This window comes from Rhinatrema bivittatum, chromosome 10 (genome assembly GCF_901001135.1).
Source record: "Rhinatrema bivittatum chromosome 10, aRhiBiv1.1, whole genome shotgun sequence".
Taxonomy (NCBI): Eukaryota; Metazoa; Chordata; class Amphibia; order Gymnophiona; family Rhinatrematidae; genus Rhinatrema; species Rhinatrema bivittatum.
This window is the reverse complement of record NC_042624.1, coordinates 121,998,270-122,014,465: the sequence shown is the minus strand read 5'-3', so window position 1 is coordinate 122,014,465 and position 16,196 is coordinate 121,998,270. Positions and strand designations below refer to the sequence as shown.

At 47.7% G+C, this 16,196-nt stretch overlaps 1 protein-coding gene across 7 annotated transcripts in view; it reads right to left on the bottom strand.

Moving 5' to 3' along the window:
• Nucleotides 1-16,196, bottom strand: part of LOC115100226 (kinesin-like protein KIF2C) — a 120,112-nt gene that overhangs the window by 86,983 nt on the left and 16,933 nt on the right. For 4 of the 7 annotated variants that reach the window (XM_029618570.1, XM_029618573.1, XM_029618572.1 and 1 more), the window contains exons 3-4: nucleotides 16,010-16,117; nucleotides 1,172-1,217 (exon numbers count right to left, since the gene is read on the bottom strand). In XM_029618570.1, coding sequence (XP_029474430.1) covers nucleotides 1,172-1,217; nucleotides 16,010-16,117 — 154 coding nt within the window. Of the gene's footprint in view, nucleotides 1-40; nucleotides 86-1,171; nucleotides 1,218-16,009; nucleotides 16,118-16,196 lie in introns of all 7 variants that reach the window. The other 3 variants (XM_029618568.1, XM_029618571.1, XM_029618569.1) reach the window with 2 other exon arrangements.

Below are 16,196 nucleotides of genomic sequence, written 5' to 3'. Positions count from 1 at the left end.
GCACGGGGGAGCTGATACAGGGCAGTCAGGCGCTCTTTACCTGGCTCTGCCTCACATGCAGACACAATAGGATTCCGAGACCCTACTTTAGGGAGAAAGTCAGTTGTATTAATTTCAGCTTCTAATATTTTCTCAACTGCACTTGCCTGCCTCTTGCAGCCATCACAGGAAAGAAGCCAACAATATTTGCAAACTGAGACCAAGTACAAGCGTTTATGCACTCAATTTAGAGTACAGTAAAGGCATTTCTAAATAAAAACATAACTATGGATTAACCATCCGTCTGGTTAACGTGACTAAAGATTACGCTTTTAGCTTACATCAGGGCTTCCCAAACCTGTCCTGGGGCCTCTAGTTTACAGGATATCCACAATGAACACACATGAGAAATTGCACATATGTAGACACCATGATCCGTAAGTGTGGATATCCTGAAAACTGGGTGTGGAGTCCCCAGGACAGGCTTGGAAGTCCTAGCTTACATGGATGCATGACCCTGTAATTAAGATGCCAATTTTTTTAAACTGCTCAGTGAAAAGGGATTGCGATCCTCAGGAAGAGGTCAGCAGAAAGTGATATGACCCAGCAGTTTTCATATGTGCTGTGTCAGTGTCCAACACATACAGCCTGAAGGTAAACATATAGGGTCTCAAAGGTGTTTTGGAAAGGCACGTGATCAGTCTAGAGCCTTTGAGGCAGCTTGGGTAGTCTCAGCAGCTTTTGTCCCCTAACTGTCCCCCTTTACATGCCCCTCCAATAAGCAGATCTATAGACTTTTGGGTTCATGTACACCCTATTCACTAAGGGATTGCCACCTTCCTTAAACTATAAGCCAGAGTGGTTTGTTAGAGGTAAAGCAGTACTCCAAGACCAGTTTAAAGGCTAGCTGTGATACAGGAGCTAGGTTTCTCCCCAGAAAGCAGGCCCCATTGTCAGATGCTCAGACTAATTGCTTTCTTGGGGTGGAAGCTGTAAGCCATGCTCCCAGTCTCAGGCCAGCTCACTTCTGCTACTTAAACAGGTTTTACACGTTTGAACCAAAACCATTGTGAAGTAGTTCACTCTAAGCAAGGCTTCCAAATTAAAACTATAAATCCCTCCCCCCTTGACACTTTACAACACTAATGCTTCTACTGTACTCCCAATAAGCTGACAGGAAAGCAAGCATTACCTTCTCTTGGAGCAGGGATCTTTGACACCGTTCTGCGCTTCTGTACCTGAAAGAGACACCGGGTGGTGCATGATGAGTGACCCGTTTCTAAAGTCCTCCATATACCAGTTACAGACTTCAAGTGCACGTTAAAGTTAAAGCTCTTCAAAAATAGGTTGAGGAGCTTTCAGTCTTCCCTCCTCACTGTTACACCAGCAGAGCACTTTTCTTCCCGCTGGTTTCTGGAGGCCTGGTCATGGGAGCAGAGAATGGAGGCCAGACTTGGGAGCTTTCAGAAATGCATATGCCCAATATCTCCACTGCAAGAACCAACTGGACAGGCCAGCTCTATTCTACTAGCTCAACACTAGCCACTTTTTCAGGAAGCCCAGATTGAGCACACAGTGTATAGTATGGAACAGGCTTAACTTCAGGCTGACTGTCAGGGTAGCCAAGCTTTGCACATTTAAAAACTTACTTGCAGAGGGCCTGCCTTACTAGGTGAATTACAACAAAAAAACAAGAGATTTTAAAAAATACACAAAGAAGATCACAAAACCAGGTGCTTCCTGGAACAGAGCCTACAGAATTTAGGACACAGACCAGCAAGGAGCTGCATAAACATGGCCCAGAGTGCCAGATTTCTAATTTCCTTTAAACAAGAAAATCTACTAGAAGGGATTAGTGGAGAAATTACTTGCCTAATAGTTTTGTTTTCCTTAGTGTATACAGATGACTCAGCATCCTACCCACAGCTACCCAAGAACAGTGCCAAGGAATCACCCATGAAATTAATTTTGATGCCAAGAGTTCATGGGTGAGCTGTCACCCAATCCCTAGCTCAGGGCATCTATAATCCTGCTGGGATTCAGCATTTGGTTGGTTGAGTACAGTTATCTGTTTTTAATCAAGTTTTTCAATAGTATGTCCACAATGGCTTTTGAAGAGAGTACTAAAGGGCTGAGATCACTGCAGGGGTGTATTAGGTTGACGTCAGCATTGATACCTGACCGTCTCCCATCTGCTGGCAGGGGAGCATATAACCCATTGGGTCTTGAGTCCAAAAGTTATCAGGTAAGTAATTTCTCCATTTCCTAGTGGGTAGCCAGATGGACTCCGGACCAATGGGATATACAAAAAGCTACTCCTAATCTGGTCTGGAGGCTGCCCGCAGTCTGGGTAGCACTGCCCTTGTAAAGGCTGCATCCTCTTGGGCCTGACTGTCCAGGCGATAGAACCTTGTAAACCAGCAAGATATGTGCTCATGATTGCCTTGTAAACCAGCAAGATATGTGCTCATGATTGCCGGTATATAAAAACCTTAAATAAAATAAAATAAACCTGGAGAAGGTGTGTAAAGAGGACCATGGTCACCGCTCTGTAGATGTTGATAGGAGACAGCAGTTTAAGCTTCCACTCAGAAGACTGCCTGAGCCCTAATTGAATGAGCTTTAACCTGAAAGGGTAATGGCTCTCCTGCCTCCACATAAGCTCCTGTGACCACCTCCTTAATCCAGCAAGCTGGGTCACCCTGCCACCTTCCACTGTGAACAAGCAGTCTGTCTTGCGGATTGGTTCTGAAGCTTCTAGATACCTCACCAAAAGCTTACTGACATTTAAATGGCGGAGGTGGTATTCTTCTATGTCCTTGTGCCTATCTAGGGATGGCAACGAAATGGACTGCTTCAAATGAAACTTAGACTACCTTGGGCAAGAAGGATGGAATGGTACGAAGTTGTAACGCTCCTGGTGTCACCTGGAAGAACGGTTCCCAACAATGCCTGTAGTTCAGATGTGACGAGCCAAGCATATCACCACCAGGAACAACATTTTCAGGGTTAACAAGCACAAAGAAAGACTATGCAGTGGCCAAAAGGAGGGTCCTGCCAAAAACACCAATGCCAGATTAAGATTTCACAAGGGAATGGCCACCATAGGGGTGGCCGGAGGTGCTTTACCCCTTTCTGAAAACGGGCCATGTCTGGATGAGCTGACAGGTGGGTTCTGTTCACCTCACCCCCACTACCTGGACCTTCAAGGAGTTAAGTGTCAAACCTAGAGAGATTTGCTCACATCATGGATAACTTCAGTACACCGACTGGTTTTCAAACAGGATAACATCCCCTGATGAAAGGTTCGAGTTCGGACCAGAAACGTGGCTACGTCGGGTTGTCAACTTTCAGCAGATAAGTCGGGACTTTCAAATTCCTTTGTGAAGTTGATCCGTCTTTGATACTCAAAAAAAGAAGAATGCTCTATTCGGATTTGAATATGATTTTTCATTAAATGTAACACATAAGGGTGTAGGCTTGATGCACACTGTTTAAAAAGAACAGATAAAAAATAAGGGACGGAGGAGGTTTGGTTTATGATTATACATGCACGGATTGAGTTCACCCTGGCGGGGGTTTAAGACTCAGATATATGAAACCCTTCCTCCATTCCTTTAAAAAAATTTTTCTCTTGTAGTTATTCGGGAAGTCAGTTCGGGTCAGTACACAGGCTCGATTGTCTCCCAGTGAAGTAGTATTTTTTGAATTGAAATGACTCACGATTTGTGAGCATCAATAAATTGATAGATCTGATGAAAAAAGAATTTCTTAAGGGGGAATTGCATGTGATTTGACTAAACCTTTATTCAAGTCATCCTGTAAAAATGCCACATTTGGTAAGGAGGGGACTGTTAGCCCGTAATTCAAAGTACGCAAAGGGTCTCTGCAGGACAGAATCTGAAGCTCCAAAATCCATCTGGTCAAATGGCCACCAGAAACACTGCCTTCAATGTTAGGTCCTTTACAGACACTCAACTGCTCAAACTGAGGCCCACAGAGCCTTCTCAGAACCAGGTTACGATTTCAATCCGGACATACTTTATGTACCAAACACTGAAAATGCTCAACTCCCTTCAGAAAAACGACAGGGTGGCAGACCAAGGAGTTCCACCTCTTGTCCCCAAGGCAACCCGCACATGGAATGAGCTATAGGTCAACCCCTATTGTAAAAAAAAGCCAAAATGTGAGGAATATCCACACCTGGCAGGTCCAGCTGCTGCTCCAAACACCAAGACTCAAAAACCTTCCAGACGCTGACATATGCCAGAGACGTAGAAGACCTAAGCCTGGAGCAAGGTGGAAATAACTGGGTGAATCTCTTTAGTTGCAATCGCCACCTCATTGTGCTGTTGGGTCATGTAGAACTCTTGAGTCTCCTGCACCCAGCATAAACAGGCCCTCTGTAAGATTGCCATAGATCACTGCCTGGAGACTCAAGGTAGACACCTTAAACATCTGGTTTTAACTGCATCTCCAGTCTATGATCCTGTACATTTTTCAGGGCAGCTGACCCCACCCACTGGAATAGTCGTCTTCTTGGCCATCGCCTTGCCTCCAAGCAATCCCATTCCAGGTTCACCAATTTACGAATCTTCATTGGCGATGGAATGGCACTAGGAAGATCCTACAGTCCAACCACGACTGGATTTACCCCCTCATCTGGCTCAAGCAACCCTGATCCTTAACTCCTCCAAAGTCTGTGGAATAAAGGGCCATAGTTTTCCTAAACAAGCAGATGAGCCTCAGGTCATCTCTGCTACTGGCATCTTATTTGGATTGGAGTCAATCTTGCTTGCATCTGGATCTGCCCCAACTGGATCACCCCCACTAGGAGCACTTGCTGGATCATCTGAGTCATCCAAGTCCCTCAGATTGCCCTCAGTTCCTGTGCTGTGTCCAAGATCCAGGTGCCTGAGCAAACCCCCAGACTCAAGACAGGACATAGCTGCTGCTCCCTGGCCTGCTTCCCCCCTGCTCTTGCCAGAAAGGCCTCATGCAGGAGGAGACCGTCTGCAGAGAAGTCCTCCAGACTTTCGGAGGAAACATTGTACCTGCTCCTCCCCTGTTATGGTCCCACCACTGCAGACTCCTCCATGGTAGAAGGTGGAGAATCCCCAGAAGCTGAAGTCTTCTGTCTGCAAGTTTCTGATGCCATGGCTGCACCTGCCAGACCCTCCAGGAACCTCTACTGCAGGCCCTGAAAACCCAGTGGCTCTCTTCCCTCACAGCACAGCTGGAGCAAAGGAAAATTTGTTCTTACCTGCTAACTTTTGTTCCTGTAGAACTACAGACCAGTCCAGCCTATTTTCCAGCAGATTGAGACATTTTCACAGCCTCTGGCACACAATACTGAAAGACTGCAGATGCTATGCCAGGTTACTAAGTACTGAGCTAAGGCAGCAATACCTTCAAATTTAAGCAAACTATATCCCCCCCCCCAAGTGAACAGGGGAAAGAAAGCAAATGTTGCTTACCTGTAACAGGTGTTCACAGGACAGCAGGATGTTAGTCCTCACATATGGCTGACATCACAGGATGGAGCCCAATTATGAAACTTGTGTCAAAATTTCCAGAACTTTGACTGGCCCCTACTGGGCATGCCCAGCAATGCATTGACCCTGCATCCAGCAGGGGTCCCCCTTCAGTCTTTCTTAAAAGCTATAGGCAGTGCTGAAAAATAAAACATAGAAACATAGAAACATAGAAATGACGGCAGAAGGAGACCAAATGGCCCATCTAGTCTGCCCCGCAAATTTTCTCTCTCATACTTATCTGTTTCTCTTAGCTCTTGGTTCTATTTCCCTTCCACCCCCACCTTTAATGTAGAGAGCAGTGATGGAGCTGCATCCAAGTGAAATATCTAGCTTGATTAGTTAGGGGTAGAAGCCGCCGCAATAAGCAATCTGCACCCATGTTTATTTGTTTTACCCAGACTGTTATACAGCCCTTATTGGTTGATTTTCTTCTCCCATGCCGTTGAAGCAGAGAGCTATGCTGGATATGCATCGAAAGTGAAGTATCAGGCACATTTGGTTTGGGGTAGTAACCGCCGTAACAAGCCAGCTACTCCCTGCTTTGCGAGTGCGAACCCTCTTTTCTGGATGTGTGAAGTATCAGTTTTTCTTCTCCCCTGCCGTTGAATCAGAGAACTATGCTGTATATGCATTGAAAGTGAAGTATCAGGCTTATTTGATTTGGGGTAGTAACCGCCGTAACAAGCCAGCTACTCCCCTCTTTGTGAGTGTGAATCCTTTTTTCCACATTTCCTCTTGCTGTTGAAGCTTAGAGCGATTTTGGAGTCACAGTAAGCCTGTGTATGTTTATTTAATAAGGGTATTGACTCCAGGCAGTAGCCGTCATTCTGGCGAGTCACCCACTCTTCATTGGCAGCCTCTTGACTTTATGGATCCACAGTGTTTTATCCCATGCCCCTTTGAAGTCCTTCACAGTTCTGGTCTTCACCACATCCTCCGGAAGGGCATTCCAGGCATCCACCACCCTCTCCGTGAAGAAATACTTCCTGACATTGGTTCTGAATCTTCCTCCCTGGAGCTTCAAATCGTGACCCCTGGTTCTGCTGATTTTTTTCCTTCGGAAAAGGTTTGTCGTTGTCTTTTGATCATTAACACCTTTCAAGTATCTGAAAGTCTGTATCATATCACCTCTGCTCCTCCTTTCCTCCAGGGTGTACATATTTAGATTCTTCAATCTCTCCTCATACGTCATCCGATGAAGATCCTCCACCTTCCTGGTCGCCCTTCTCTGTACCGCCTCCATCTTGTCTTTGTCTTTTTGAAGGTACGGTCTCCAGAAAACGTTACGAACCCAACACCACAGGGCGGCGGGCGGGTTTCGTGAGAACTAACATCCTGCTGTCCTGTGAGAACACCTGTTACAGGTAAGCAACATTTGCTTCCTCACAGGACAAGCAAGATGTTAGTCCTCATATATGGGTGAGTACCGAGCTGAGGATGTCCGAGAAATGCACTCAGGCATGCAAGGCACCAAAATGCAAAAACCCTCCACACTGACATACGTCAAAGTGGAAGTCTCTTGAGCCTGCAACAGAGTAGTAACATCCAGATATCCCTTAGACACTGCCTCAAAAGCCAAGCTGCTAGATAAAAGTGAGCTGCCTGATTAGAAAATATGGGCCCCTGACAGATTTGGAAAATGCCCCAGCTGTAATGGTCCATATCTGTTGCTAAATTGACACGAATCAAGGCCTCCATGGCCACTCTGGAGTTACCAGGATCCCCTGTCCTGCAATGAAGCTATTCTTAGTAGCTTGCCCACCAGAAGAACAAAGGATGTTGCTCTGCCAAGGAAGAACAAGGGCATCTACCCCTTCTGCTGTTCACCGACTGAATGGAGGGACTTTGGCATTCCATGGAGTTCCCATGAGATCCATTGAGGAATGCCCCATCTGCAAGTAATGAGCTGCATCACCTCTGACAATTCATTCTCTGGGGTCCAACTGCTGATGGCTGCGAAAAATCTGCTTGCACATTTTCAGATCCTGCTATGAGAGGCTATCAGACAGATGCTGTGCTGCCCAAGACATCAGCTTGACTCTTGGTACCCCCCCGTCCGATGGTTGATATAAGCCACTGTTGCATTGTCAGACAGGATCTGAACCAGGCAATTGTGCAGAAGAGGTAAGAATGCCTGGAGGACCAACTACTGCTCTTGACTCCAGACAACTGATGGACCTACAATGTCTCCAATGACCATTACCCTTGTACCAACTGGGACAGACACTGCTCCCCAACTGGAGAGAGACTGGCATCAGTATTAACCATGCTGAACTGCAGCACTTCCAAGTCCATTCTACAGCTCAAATGGTGAGAAGACAGCCATCATGAGATTGGACCTGGCTGGGTCAGTAAGCAGAAGAGGTAGATTAAACTGCTCCAACACTGGATTCCATTGCGATAACTAATGCCTGCTGCAGAGGTCTCATGAGCAAATGCCCAAGGGATGAGTTCCAAGGTAGATGCCATGGAGTTGAAGACCAGTAGGTAATCCCAGACCCTGGGCACCCAGGCCTGCAAGAGACTCCAAACTTGGGACTGTAACCTGATCATCCACTCCTCTGAGAGAACACCTTCCCCACACAGGTATCAAAGTGTGCATGTCCAAAAAGCTCAAGACTTGAAGGGAGAAGATGTTTCTTGGAAAGGTTCACTATCCATTCCAAAGAAGTCAAGTGGTGGACCACCAACTCCACCACTTGCTTGCATAGGTCTTGTGACTTAGTTTGTATCAGTCATCCAGCTACAGGTGCACCAACATGCCCTCCCTCCTGAGAGGAGCCACCACCATTACACCTTGGTGAAGGTCTGCAGTGCAGTTGCTAAACCAAACAGAAGGGTGCAAAATTGAAAGTGCTCCCATAGGACCATGAATTTTAAAAACCTGGTGCTGGACCCGGGTCATCAACTTCTCCATCCACATGAGTGGTAGGAAAACTTTGCCCACTGCAGTATCTAATTGCGCACCCAGAAATTCTAGTACCTGTGACTGGATCAGGCGACTTGCCAAAATTGACGACCCAGCCCAGGGAATGCAGGTGATCCAAGACAGACTATCGCCACCTTGCAGCGATCCTGATTTCACTCGTATGAGCCAGTTGTCCAGGTATGGTTGCACCAATATCCCTTGCCGGAGGCTCGCCGCCACAACCACCATCACCTTGAACACTCGTGGGGCCGTCACCAGCCCAAAAGGTAGGGTGTGGAACTGGTAATGCTCCCAGCACCATGAACTGCAGAAACCTTTGATGGTGCTCAAATCCAAAGAAGCCAAACACTCTCCCTTAGGGACGGCTGCAACAACTGACCTCGTCTCCATCCGGAACTGCGGGATCCGCAACTTTAGATTGACCTTCTTCAAATCCAAATCCAATATTGGCTGGAACAACCCCTCCTTCTTGGGAACCACGAAGTAAATTGAGTAATGACTGGTCCAATGCTCGGCTGGAGGGACCGGGATAATTGCTCCCAGCGCCTTCAGTCAAGACAGCGTCTGACGAATCACTTGTTGCTTCTCCCGAGACCCACATGGAGACAAGAAAAAGATCCTGAAGCGGGCGAGCCAAACCCAAAGCGTAACTGATTTATAATATCTAGAACCCACTGGTCTGAGGTTATTTTGACCCATTCCTTGTAAAACAGGGAAAGCTGCCCCCTGATCTCCGGAACAGAGGAATGAGCTGGTGCCCCTTCATTGGGAAGGCTTATTGGAGGTGAAACTGAGGTGCCACCGCGCTGAGGCTGCCTGCCTTGAAAGGAATGCGCCTACGTCTGAGACCTCTATGTCTGCCGGGAAGCAAAGGAAACACCCCTCCTGGCACTAAAACGCACTGGCCCTGAGAAGTGCCAGAAAATCAGGAAGCTCTGGGTGTTTGTAAACCTTGTCTCCCAGGTCTTTAATAAGTTGCTCCAGTTGTTCGCCAAACAGCTTACCCTTAAAAGGAAAGGAACCAAGCTGAGACTTCGATGTGGCATCAGCCACAACAGCCTCCTGGCTGAGGCTGCCAAGGACATCATGCACGCAGAAGATCGTACAATGCATCAGCCGTATAGGCAACCGCCGACTCCATGCGGTTCACCTGCTCAGCCTCACCCAGAGAAAGTTCCTGTGATGTGAGCAATTTCTGAATCCAGCGGAGGGTAGCCCTCTGCATAAGGCTGCTACAGACAGCTGCCCTTACCCCCAACGCCGATACCTCAAAGATACGTTTAAGTAAAATTTCCAGTTTCCTATCCTGAAGATCCTTGAGAGCTGTCCCTCCAGTCACAGGAATCGTCGTGTACTTAACAGCCATAACCGCCGAGTCCACCTGAGGGATTTTGAGGAGATACAAAGATTCCTGGGATAACAGGTAGAGCTTCTCCATGGCTCTGCCGACTCTTAAGGAGGCTTCAGGCAAATCCCATTCCCTAGAAACAAGCTGAAAGCTTCGCATGAAAGGGAAATGTTTGAGGCGGAGGCCGAAGCCCTGAAAACCGAATTCCTGGAGAGAGGTCCACTGTTGGAGGAAGGGTAGTCTCAAGCTCATGAAGCACATGAGGTATCAAGGGATCCAACTCCTCCTTACTGAACAGACTCAGCACCTGCGGATCATCCCGCTCCACCTCATCAGAATTCATATCCAGAGTGGAGAGGATCCGGTGAACTCTGAAACCGTGGCTGTGAGAGGCAGCCTTGGCCCAGAAACCCCCGGTCTGGGGCAGCACCCAAAATTCTGACTGGAGAAGCCACTTGACTATTCAAGTCAGCTTCCAAATAAGCTTTATGCATCAAAAGTACAAACTGAGGAAAAGGGGGTTGTTTCTTTAAGGACCCCCCCACCCCGGGAGGGAAATTCAAGGGAGGGGCCGAAACCGGGAGCGAATCATGCTGTCCGAGGGCTTAATGCCGGCGGGGAGAGAGAGGAGGAACCTCCTCTGTCTGATCTGCATCGGCACCCGATGCAGGCAAAATGGCTGCCGCTCCCTCCTCAAGCAGGAGCGGGCCTGGTCTAATTTTTTTGGCTGCCGGTGCCTCAGAAGACCTGTGGAATTGAGAGCTCTGCCCTGAAAAATCGGCCTCCGCAAGGGTCCCTCGCCCCCGGGAAGACAGCAGGAGCAGAGACCCTCATGAGAGAGCCGCCCCCCCCCCCCCCTCAACTCTCCACAAGCTGCGCCATGCGGCATGAAGACACACGAAAAAACAAGTATCACACAGCTGGGTGAAAAAAAATTCACCCCCTCCGGAGGCCTGGGAGATAGCGGCAGGCGTTAGTGCACAAAATCCTTCTTAGTCTATTATTCCTTTTTTTTTTCAGTCACTGATGGGGGGGGGGGGGGGGGGGGGGGGAAGCAAATATAAAGACTTCCCTGTATAAAATAGCCAGAGGAATAAACTTCTCTGGTCTATTAGTAGAGACAGACAATTCTGGCCAGAGGAAATATACATCTCTGGTGTAAGGTAAAGGGGAGAATGACCGGCCCACTGGTAAATACTCCCCAACGCACTGAGCAAGTTGGTAAACTCCGGGAATAAAGGCTTAAGGGCAATGCCCTGCCTTAAGATTTGCCAAATGAAGGACTAAATCTTACTATTCCATTTTATTTTTTTTTTAGTTGATCTAGTCAATAGTCAAAACAGCTAAACTTGGTAATGGAAAACACAATCTGTAAATTTGACAGGGATCAGGACCGCAGGTTATGCCTCGCAATCTGCTGGAGTCAGATACTGAAGCACCACAGGTGGCACACCAGTATATCTAGGGGGTGCCTTTTCAGTTTCTCTGACTCCCATCTGCTGGAAGGGAGGCATAACCCAGCAGTCTGGACTGATCCTGGTATGTACAGGGAAAGTGATTATGGGAATAAGAAGCCTGTGCATGTGGAGAGAACAAGCATGGGAGTGAGAAGCCCGTATATGTAAGTAGAACACGGGAGTGGGAAGCCTGTGTGTATGGCATGAGAGAAACTGTTCAGGAAGGTGACTGGTGTGTGTGTGTCAAAGACTGTTTGGGAGATGATTGGTGTGAGACAAACTGGTCATGGGGGCATGACTGGTATGGTGTGTGTGTGTGAGAGACATGGGCACTAAGGAAGAGGACCATGAGTATAGAGCTTAGCTTCTTCTGCTGCTTCTGGTGTGTGCCACGGCCTGCATGGAAGAGGAGTAGGAGAGCTGCTGGAGGGGGTAAGTAAAGGTGGCTTAATATTAAATAATCAAGAAAAATAAACTTATGTGATGTGTCTGCTTTTTTTGAAATATTTTATTGGTGTTGAGAATTTGTAATAGTTTTTATGAGTTTTTAATTGTTGGATGTTATTCTGTTCATAGCTGTTTTGAAACATTTATTCTGCTTATTAGTATAGTTTTACAATTACTTCTATGTGGGGATTTATAGCTGCTTGCTAGTTCTGTCTTCCTAATAAAGAGGTGTATTGGTTTTTAGGGCCTGATTTAATATTTATAGTGTTGCCTTTTCATAGATAGGGTTGCTCCTGTTTGAGTGTATTCCATAATACAGGTGTAACTGTGTGCGGATTAGTATGTGCGTTACTACAGATCCTGGGAGTATGTTAGGTCAGTTCTGTGTCTGTTACTGAGATGAGATATTTTACTAGCATGTAAGAGTTTTATCAGTCTTATTTGTTGTGTTTTCTCAAGAGGACATGCATTGGTGGTAAACTGCTGTCTTTTCATAAGTAGGGCTATTGAGCCTGGAAGAAGGAGTGAGTTGCTGTTACTGAGATGACACCAGAACCAGAATATCTTTTTTGTAGGGTGAGTTGTATGGGGAATGTCCTAATTCTGCTTTACATCCATTATTGTGGGTCAGGGGGGTTCCTGTGGATGCAAACTGTACTTTTATATCTAGCCCCGTGTCGATCATGGGTTCAGTGTGTCACGCATGTGAGAACCATCTGTCAGGTGTGTCCTGACAGAAAAGAGGTTGAGAACCACTGTCCTATACAACAGTCCCAAAATTTGGATTTCATTTTTCACTTTTCCAAATCTGAGCTCAAGGCAAGTTACAAGTTTAGATATTGTTAGTAGGTCCCTTCCCAAGAGAGCTTACAATTTAAGTTTGTACCTGAGACAGTGGAAAGTGAATTGACTTGCCAAGGTCACTAGGAGCATCAATAGGATTTGAACCTTGACTCCCCACACTGCTGCTCTAACCACTAGGCCACTCCCTCAAAAGCACCCAAACGTCACAATATCCTGGGTTGGCAGCATTGTCTCCTGCTTATCTGGAGGTTTCTACATACAGAAACCTCAGCTTGCAGGTTTTTGGGTACCAACGTTGCACAAGTGGAACATTCTCATATACTTTTAATTACTTGCAAATTTTATACCATATTTGGGTCTAGTTAACTAAGATATGTAAAAAGGGGCATCAGAAACCAATTCCTTCAATGAGCAGGATCTAAAAGGTTAATAAGCCTCCCATTTATAACGGTTACCCATTTTGTTTATAAGGAAAGCACATTGTCGCTGTTTCAGCCCCTTTACGCCTGGTGTCATCAGAAGAAAATTCTTTACCTCCGATAATTTTCGTTCCTGTACCACCCACCACGGATCAGTCCAGACAGTGGGTTATGTGCCCTGTCCAGCAGATAGAGTCAGACAAAGCTTCAGAGGGTGCACCCTCTGGAAATCCTCAGTATGCAGAATATCAAAGCATGAACAATAAGAATGGATGGATCAAGGAAACGCTATTACCACTTTAGAACAGCAAAAGGAGCCATGAAACCAGCCTTAGAGACTGAAAAAAAAAAAACAAAGAGGCAAGTGAAGAACATTTGAGCAGTAAGAGCAATCCCATCAACCCCAAATCCTTAGGGAAGGTGTCTGGACTGATCTGTGGTACTACAGGAATGAAAATAAGTATGGAATAATTCTTTTCCCTGTATGTACCCGGATCAGTCCAGACAGTGGGATGTACCAGAGCTTCGCTATGTAGGGTGGGCCCCGGATAGCCCTGCTCGAATGATCCGATCGCCAAAGGAGCCAAACACCAGTGGATGTAGATTCAAACGATACTGCATACTTTTGCTCGGCACTGATCTCCAGGTTGCTGCTCGGTAGATTTCCTGGGAGGAGACAGCGTGGCTTTCTACCCAGGAAGCTGCTTGAGCATGGAGATAATGTGCTTGGATGACCACCAGAGGCTGGTACAATAGTGGTTTTCGAAACCTTAGACCCCTTCTGAGATCCATTCCAGAGGATGAACAGATCTGACAATCGAAGTACACCAGGATTCAAAAACCTTCCATACTCTAACATAGGCCATGGATGTAGAAGTCTTCCTTGCCTTGAGTATGGTGGCAACCACGGCCTCTGGGTATACTCACTGTCTCAAATCGGTGCCTTTCAAAAGTCAAGCCACAAGACAGAAGTGATCTGCCTGATCGAAAAATACAGGACCCTGATGCAGCAGGCATGGGAGATGGCTCTGAAGCAGTCAGTCCACTGCGAGATTGACCAAGTCCTCAAACTACGGACAATGTGGCCATTCTGGAGCCACCAGGATCACCTGACGACTTTTCATACCAGGGGCCACGGTGGAAACATGTAGAGGAGAAAGTGAAGAGGCCATGGAAGGACTAGGGCATCCTTGCCTTCCACGCTGTGCTCCCTTCTGTGGCTGAAGAATTGCAGTGCTTTGGCATTGCGGGAGGTGACCATCAGGTCCAGGTGGGGGAGGCCCCAACGACAGACCAGGATCTGCATTGCATCCTCAGAGTTCCCACTCCCCTGGATGCAAATGCTGTCGACTGAGGTGTTGGACCCAGCGAAGGCCTGCCCTTTGTGCTAAGGAGCTGCAGAAGGCTGCTCTGACACCTCAAACACTCGATAAACTTCGAGATCACACAGAGCTGTACCCCCCCCCCCCCCCCCCCGTCACTGGGATGTTGTTCTCTTAGTGACGGCTAAGTCTACTCTCAGGACCTTAAGAAGCTCCAGGAAATCATCCAGAAGTGGATAGAGTCTTTCCATAGCTCTACCGACCTTGAGAGGCTTCAGGAGAATCCCACTCCCTGGACAATAGTTGGAGTAGGGTGGGTAGGAAGAGACCTTGGAGGTCGAAGCCCTGCCAAAACAGGGTCTCCCTTCTTTGCCTGAGGTGTGGATCCAGGAATTTCCTGTGGAGCCTCAATGTCCAGCTCCTGTAGTATGAATGGTATGAGAGGGTCTAGCACATCCCTCTGGAAGATACACAGGACTCTCGGAAAGTCCCCGTCCACCTGAGCCATTGGTAAAGGCTCATCCAGGTCTGGGTCAGGAGCAATACCACCCACTGGGGGATGCACCACGGGGACCCTGGCAGTGCCCAGAGGAGCTACTGGTGCCAGACCTACACACAGGGTGTCCCCTACCCTAAGTATTTTGGGAGTAGGACCTGCTGCTGGCTCATCCTAGCCAGGTAAGCATTATGCATTAACAATACAAAGTCTGTGGAAAACTGAGGTGGCACCAAGAGAGGCAGAATCGGTGGGTCCTCAGCCGGTGGAAAGGTTCCTAGAGGTGGCACTGGTGTCAAAATCGGTGGCAATGGCAAAAATTCAGCATCCTGATCCTCCCCTGAACGGGCATCCGGCTCCTCACACAAAAATGGCTGCCATTCCTGCACTGAGCGGGAATGGGGCAGACCTCTGCTCATCCAGGCATCCCAGCGGCTGTGAGGGGCCCTCCGCCCCCAGGGAGGCACCTCGTACGCACACCCCCCCCCTCACAGGAGAGCCTCGACACGGGCTCTCCACATGCACTGCACCGGGAGCGGAGGAGGGGAGCTGTGAGGCAGACAGCTGATCTTAATGGACGCACTGTAAGCAGTGGGAACACTCATCCGCCGCAGCAGGGACTCAGCCATGCTTTCCGACCTAAAAACAGTAATGAGACCGGTGACAGAGGGACGGTGCTTCTCTGTACGCTGCCCCGAGGAAAGCGGCTTGGATCGTGACGAGGAGGGAGAGGCTGGACTACCAGCATGCACCCCCAGTGAGGAAAGCCAGGTATTAGAGCTGAGAATAAAGAAATTAAAAAAAAAACCCCACTTACCCAGCATACAGGGGAGCAAAGGAGGGAGACTAAAACAGTTCAGCCTGCGAGTCAGGAGCTGTGAGGCCTAAAGCCCCAAGAATAGGTCAGACTACCAAACTGCTTTCCCCCCCCCCCCAATTACCCAACTTGATCCATCCAAGTAGGAATAGAAGAAAAGCAAGTTAAGCTTAGTGTAATGGGGAACCAGAGGTTCCACACTCATCTGCTGGAGTCTGAAAGATACTGAGGATTTCCAGAGGGCGCACCCTCTGAAGCCATAACCCACCGTCTGGACTGATCCAGGTACGTACAGGGAATACGATTTTTCCCAGGAACAGCTCAGTGTTTCCTGGTGTTCCCCTGTAACCTCAGGTCATCAGCACCATTCACACGACACCTTCCAGACAAGCAGGAGGCTAGCACTACTATCTCTAGGACCAGTTTCCCCCAAAGAGCATGTTAAGGCACTTACCGAAAGAACCATGTTTTCCTGGGGTGGTAAGTTCTCCTTCACATGGGGAGCAGCAGAGACCACCTGAAGGAGCTCGGGATTTATTGCCATTACGTCTTCAAAGTTTATCTACCACAACAGTTGAAAAAGCATTTAGAAAGCAGAAAGGTTTCCATTCTAGACCATCTTTGCAGAGACTTTGCTTAGG